General features: G+C 38.2%; 1 protein-coding gene across 1 annotated transcript in view; it reads left to right on the forward strand.

The window, feature by feature from the left end:
- LOC135218763 (gastric triacylglycerol lipase-like) overlaps nt 1–7,278 on the forward strand; it is a 60,173-nt gene that overhangs the window by 44,073 nt on the left and 8,822 nt on the right. The window contains 3 exon segments of the mRNA XM_064255216.1: nt 4,225–4,355; nt 5,682–5,836; nt 6,588–6,702. Of these exon segments, the coding sequence (XP_064111286.1) occupies nt 4,225–4,355; nt 5,682–5,836; nt 6,588–6,702 (401 nt within the window).

A 7,278-nucleotide genomic window follows, 5' to 3' on the forward strand; every position in this document is an offset into this window, starting at 1 on the left:
TACCTCCGTTCATATTCTCTCCCTTCCATCTTACTTTCGACCCTCTCACCTAAGAATTGATCATAATTGCAACTGCTTTGAGGTGTTCCTCCTGCTTACACCTAGTCCTTGGCCTTTCGTCTAAATTTCAGTTCAGTCATGTCAGCGTGATTGCTTTTCTGATCACACCTACCGGTATTTTAAAGCCACTGCGATCTGTCTGCGTCTGCCTTTTTGTCATAACTAATAGCAACGCGCTTAACAGGCATTTGGGTAATGATTTTCGCCATTGTCATGGCGATGACCTTTGAACGATGTGAATTGGTATCTGTTTTGGAATGGATGAGTCATCTGAGCGAGTGAAATCAAGAGGGAAAGTAGGAAACGGGTTTTGTCTAAAGTTTCGAATTCGTTATTTTCGCGTAGGAGTGATCTGGGTTGAGCCGCAGGAACTTGAAAAATCAGTCAAATCTAGTTATTGCTCTACAGAAGCCACTAGGCGCCTCAGTGGCGTGGTTGGTTTGGTGTTTGCTTCTCACCTCGGTGGTCGCGGGTTCGATTCTCGGCCATTCCATTGAGGAGTGAGAGATGTGTATTTCTGGTGATAGAAGTTCACTCTCGACGTGGTTCGGAAGTCACGTAAAGCCGTTGGTCCCGTTGGTGAATAACCACTGGTTCCATGCAACGTAAAAACACCATACAAACAAACAATACAGAAGCCACTGTTCAGTAATTTGACTGGATTTCACTGGATAATTACCAGTTTTTATTTTCTACTTATGGCTACGTACCCCGTAAGGGGCTAGTTCCGCCAGTGGACCTCATGCGGTGCACTGTAGGTACTACTGAAGGTTCGTTCGCAGCGTGCCTTTCTTAGGCCCCTAGCTGCAACCACTTTCGTTCCTTTTACTGTACCTCCTTTCATATATTCTTTCTTCATCTTACTTTCCACCCTCTCCTAACAGTTGATTCATAGCGCAACTGCTTTTGAGGTTTTCCTCCTGTTACACCTCTCAAACCTTTTACACTGTCAATTTCCATTTCAGCGCTGAATGACCTCATAGGTCCAAGTGCTTGACCTTTGACCTAAATTTTATATTCAGCTCAACTCAACTCAACTCATGGCTACGCATTTTTTTTATAATTTTATCGACAGGTTTCAATTTTCAACTGAACATTCTTGGTGTACGAAAGGGACATAACTACCCATTCTCCGTTGATTCGTATACCTTTTTTTTTATTTTTTACAGTTTAAAATCTAGTATTTGAACAGTTTAAAATCTAGTATTTTAACAGTTTAAAATCTAGTATTTTTAACAGTTTAAAATCTAGTATTTTTAACAGTTTAAAATCTAGTATTTTTAACAGTTTAAAACCTAGTAAATCAGAGCAAGTCAGGTAGAACAGGCGAACGACTACGCCGTTCCAGAATCTCCTCCTCCTCCCCACCACCCCTTCGGTCCAGCACCACCACCAGGAGCAGCAGCAGCAGCAGTATAGTAGTAGCAAGGGCGGCAGTGAAGGCGGCTGATCCCCTTTAAACACAACTCCCCACTCACTCTCCCCTTTCTCTCTCTCTCTCTCTCTCTCTCTCGGGAGAGCTTCAAACCGTTATATATTATATGGAATTGCTATTCCACCGAAAGCAGAATTTAACGCCGGTTGAAAGTGGTCAGTGTGATGTACGCGTTATTGGTAGTTTTAAGATTAATTTACACATTTCACTTACGTTCATTGAGTGTGTAATAGTTAATTCGCAGACGCGATGGTTACGGGGTATTAGAGACGAAGATTAAAGCACAGGATAATACAGAGGGAAGGAACTGAAGGATGGTTTCGAGCGAGAACTCACGGGGAATCCTTTCTCTTTTATGACATAATTTGAAGAAGAAATTAAAAAAAGCAAGGAAAACTAACACACCAGTTGATTTAGCACAGGTAGGTATACGAGTCAAGTTCAGAATCTACGGCGTCATCATGTTAAGAGAGAATTGGTGGTCAGCGTCATGTTAAGATAGAATTAGTAGACATCATCAATCGTATATTTCCTACGTCTGTCTTCGTGTTGCGATCAATTCTTAATATTGTTGCAATTCCTTTTTTTAGGGGGGGGATGTTGGTTCACGAACTTGATTTATCTTTTATTTATTATCTGTCATTTTAGAGTTTGTAACTATTCCCTTCACTAGTAATCTGAAATAAGGTAAAATACATAGTATTACGTGGTCATGATACTCGCCCCATTGTGGGACTTTGACGTAGATTTCGTCAAAGCCCAAGGCTTCTTATTAGCCCTGTCAGGGAAGTATACGTACCTGGTAGTTAGTTAACGGTGGTGGTTTTGCAACCAGGGTGAAGAGTTGTGTCAAGATTAGGCCTTATAAATGAGCTTAGCCTACCGTGCTGTAAGAATAACTTTCCTCATTTGTATTTTTCTGCCCCCACCACCAGATCTTTAAATCGACTGAGGATAGAGGGCTGCAAATTGTTATGTTGATCATCCACCCTCTAGTCATCTCACATACCAAATTGCAGCCCTCTAGCCTCAGTAGTTTTTATTTTATTTAAGGTTAAAGTTAGCCATGATCGGGCGTCTGGCACAGCTAAAGGTGCCAACAACGCAGGCCACCGCCGGCTCTAGGCTGAGTTTCATGGATGGTGGCTGAGAGTTTCATGCAGCATTATAGAGAACTCTATTGCGTCGGAGAAAGTAGGTGCCGACAACACAGGCCACCACCAGGTCGTGACAGAGAGTTTTCATGGGCCGTGGCTGAGTTTCATACAGCATTATACGCCATATTCAGAGAACTCTATTGCGCCGAAGAAACTTAGGGGCATATTTGACTTGTTTCGTGTAATAGTTTAGTGTTTAACGTTATAAAATGTACAGGGTGTCCATAAAGTCCCAGTACCATTACGAGTATGTATTGCTCGGAATGGTAATGGGACTTCATGGACACCCTGTATGTATAATACCTGTAAATAACTGCGTTGATATACATGCTAAAGAACCCGGCGCGCCCGGCGCACATGAGTCTGTGGTCTCTCTCTCTCTCTCTCAGCAGAAATAGATCCCGTCCTCTGAATCATTACAGCTATCTTCACCTATAACTTATCCTCCTCCTTTCCTTCACCTGTGAAAGCAAGATCTAGATAGTGTATATATATTATATATAATATATATATATATATATATATTAGATATATATATAATATATATATATATATTATATATATATATGTATATGTATAGATATATATATATATATATAAATATATATATATATATATATATATATATATATATATAATATATAAATATATATATATATATATATTCTTAGACCTTGTGTACGCCGCGGAGAGCGGCTTTTGTTTTGCTGTTTGTTACGAAGCGTATACTGATTATATATAGGACCGACTGTGTGGGTTATGATAAATAACTTTCACCGTTTAGTGCGGTAGTTATTAAGCTGTTGGCAGCATATTCTCTCTCTCTCTCTCTCTCTCTCTCTCTCTCTCTCTCTCTCTCTCTCTCCTCTCTCTCTCTCTCTCTAACATGCAACTTTCTCTCACACGTGTAAGATTTCTCATGTATATATGTATACTTGAACACCACAATATTTTTTTATGGAAAAAAAACCTGTATGTTTAATTTTTTCGATAATCTTTTGATGATAAGAAGACACGTTTGTTCACCTCCTATACATAGTTATAAATAGCATTTTACCTTCGCTGTTCGTAAAAGAATGATCTGGTATTTATCAGCATTTTGCCAATAAAGTAGGTTTATCAGTGTTCAGTATTGTCGGATAATAGTTTAAGTTATTTTTGTCCATTTCTTAAACCAGTTGAAAATCTGGAGTAATCATCAACTGTGCCATACCACGCTATTTTCTTCTGGGATGGAAGTACGTTGTAAAGTACAGGGTGTCCATAAACTTCCTGTACCATTCTGAGCAATAAATATACTTGTAATGGTACTGGGACTTTATGGACACCCTGTAGGTTGTAGGTTGTAGCGTACAGGGTGTCCATAAAGTCCCTGTACCATTCTGAGCAATAAATATACTTGTCTCATTACCATTCTGAGCAATACAGGGTGTCCATAAAGTCCCAGTACCATTCTGAGCAATAAATATACTTGTAATGGTACCGGGACTTTATGGACACCCAGTAGATGGACAAACAGCATCCACGAGAGAGTCTTTTATTTACATTTTAACTTCCTTTCCCACCCCCCAGGCTGATCTCGGCCGAATAGCCGGCTACGACGTCGAGACGCACACAGTGGTCACGAACGACGGCTACCTGCTCACCATCCACCACATCCCGCCAAACGCTAATCGGCAGAAACGCAGCTCCGAGGATACGAGGTAGGAGGGAGGGGGAGTAGTCCCAGTGTAGCCCCAGACTGTCTCAGTCTTGTCTGGGTTGGCGCAATTAGTTGATTGTAATTGCTAGAACTGAATTGTTTAAAAAATGGACAGGTGTTACTGATTGAATAGCATGATTGACGTCACGCTTATTTTATTATTATTATTATTATTATTATTATTATTATTATTATTATTATTATTATTATTCATAGAGTGTATTTTCATCTGTTAGTTAATCTATTCATTTATTTTCTTTATTCAGTGGGAACCGCTTCTTTCTGTATTTCCCTAATAATAATAATATAATAATAATAATAATAATAATAATAAGTAATAATAATAATAATAATAATATGAATAATAATAATAATAATAATAATAATAATAATAATAATAAAGGGAAAAAAATAAAGGGAAAAATGATAAGTATATAAGATCCTGAAAATGAGAAATAGAAGGATATGGGATATGCCAGTGGAAATTGTTCCCATAATCATAGGAACACTAGGAGGCACGATCCCGAGATCCCTGAAAAGGAATCTGGAAAAACTAGAGGCTGAAGTAGCTCCAGAACTCATGCAGAAGAGTAGTGTGCTCCTGGAAACAGCTCACACACAGTGAGAAAAGTGATGGACTCCTAAGGAGGCAGGATGCAACCTGGAAACCCCACACTATTAATACCACCCAGTCGAGTTGGAGGACTGTGATAAAAATTTAAACAAATAAAAATAAATAATAATACATTAAAATACGAGTAGCATTGCAAGCATCTCCTACAACATTGACGGGAAGACTGGAAAAACACGGAAAGATAAAAAATGGAAAATGTTATGAAGTACGACTTACATAGGTTAGAATCGTTTTTAGATTTGCAGCAGAAATGAGAAAAATCGCTAGGAAATATTTTACCGAATGAAATTGGAGTTGGAATACAAAATTAATGCCAATGGCCAAGCTTGGACCTACGAGGTCATTCAGCGCTGAGGGGACATTGGGAGTAAATAGGTTTGAAAGGTGTAATAGGAGGAAAACCTCAAAGCAGTTGTACTATGAAACAAGTGCTAGAGAGTGTGGAAAGCAAGATGGATGAAAGGGAATATGGATGGAGGTACAGTAAAATGAACGAAAAGAGTTGCAGCTAACGGGCTAAAGGGACGCTTTGAAGAACATCAAGGAATGCCTACATCGCACCGCGTGAGGCGCACTGGTGGCACTAACTTCCTACGGCGTTGAGACAGTATGATGTTTTAATAATTTATCAATTTTTCGTATCTATTTCAGTTCATGGGAATACACACTTTACTTGCGTTTTTTCTCCCACAGATTAAACTCCACCGTCTCTTTGAATAACGTGAGATCTGAAGCGGATAAATCTCACCACACGAGTCAGCCTAAGAGAGCGAAAGTGGTGTTTTTGCAGCATGGGTTGATGGGGTCCTCTGACAACTGGAATACGAACACGAAGGACGACTGCTTAGGTGAGGATAAAATGGCGAATTCAGTCAGTTTAAAATGGTGTTCGTTTTACAGCCGTGATAATAATCAGCCCGTTCAAGTGGCAGTTTTCAAAAAGCCCAGAGCAGGAATTCACTTGAAAGTAGATAAATTATTAAGACATATAACCTCCGAAAATTCCTGACACATTTCCTCTCGTCATCGTCCCAGACCTTGCAAGTTCGCACAAACCTGGTTTCATCCCAAGACCTTGGTGTTAACCTTTCTTGCTCAACCTCATTTACATCTGCTGGAATCATGTACGTTTTTTATATAAGATTTTCGCCTCAGATTTTAGTTTTATTCTTTTTTTGTCCTTTTGCATGCAGTGGACGTTTTGTCGTGTACGTATTATATATCTTATCTACCTTAAAGGCGACAATCTCTCGTAATGAAGACGTAATCTTTTACCAAACTCCTTAAAGGTTATTCCAGAGTTAACTTTCAAAGTAAAACACGGTTTTCGTTGTATATTTTATACGTAAAGTCCTTCATTCTCATTTCTGTACCCATATATTATTTTTAGTCAACATTTCGTGAACAAATATTGTTAAGGTTATTTTAATTTAGCTCCTTTTCACATAATCATTATATATATATATATATATATAATATAATATATATATATATATATATATATATATATATATATATATATATATATAAATATATTATGTTGAATATCTTGTTTTAAATTTCCATTGCTGCAAGATAATCCTTCAATCTCCTTGGCAGCTTACTTACTGTCAGACGATGGATACGACGTCTGGATGGGGAACATCCGAGGTAACATTTATTCCAGAAAACATAAAAACCTGACTCTCGAGGATCCTCAGTTTTGGAAATTCAGGTGAGATTGCTTTCGTTGATATCGTACTGAAGACATTCATAATTACTTTGGACTCATGGGATCATTTACATGTACTGTATGTGGCAAATGTGTAAACATAAAGGGATCATTTACATGTACCGTATGTGGCAAATGTGTAAACATAAGGGGATCATTTACATGTACTGTGTGTGGTAAATGTGTAAACATAAGGGGATCATTTACATGTACTGTGTGTGGTAAATGTGTAAACATAAGGGGATCATTTACATGTACTGTGTGTGGTAAATGTGTAAACATAAGGGGATCACTTACATGTACTGTACGTGGTAAATGTGTAAACATAAGGGGATCACTTACATGTACTGTATGCGGTAAATGTGTAAACACAAGGCATTATTTCGTCACATTATGAACAGTTTGGGTAGCTTGACATTTTCACGTAAAAGGTTTAAAAGGTAAACTATCGTAAAATGCTCTTGGTTATAGGAAACTTGAGTGACTTTAGACGTGCGTGTTGCTATAATAATAATACTTTTATTGAGGATAAACCAATTAAAGCTTTACAATAGTTACCGTTAGAAGGATCCGCTTAAA

Source organism: Macrobrachium nipponense, chromosome 19, assembly GCF_015104395.2.
Source record: "Macrobrachium nipponense isolate FS-2020 chromosome 19, ASM1510439v2, whole genome shotgun sequence".
Classification (NCBI taxonomy): Eukaryota; Metazoa; Arthropoda; class Malacostraca; order Decapoda; family Palaemonidae; genus Macrobrachium; species Macrobrachium nipponense.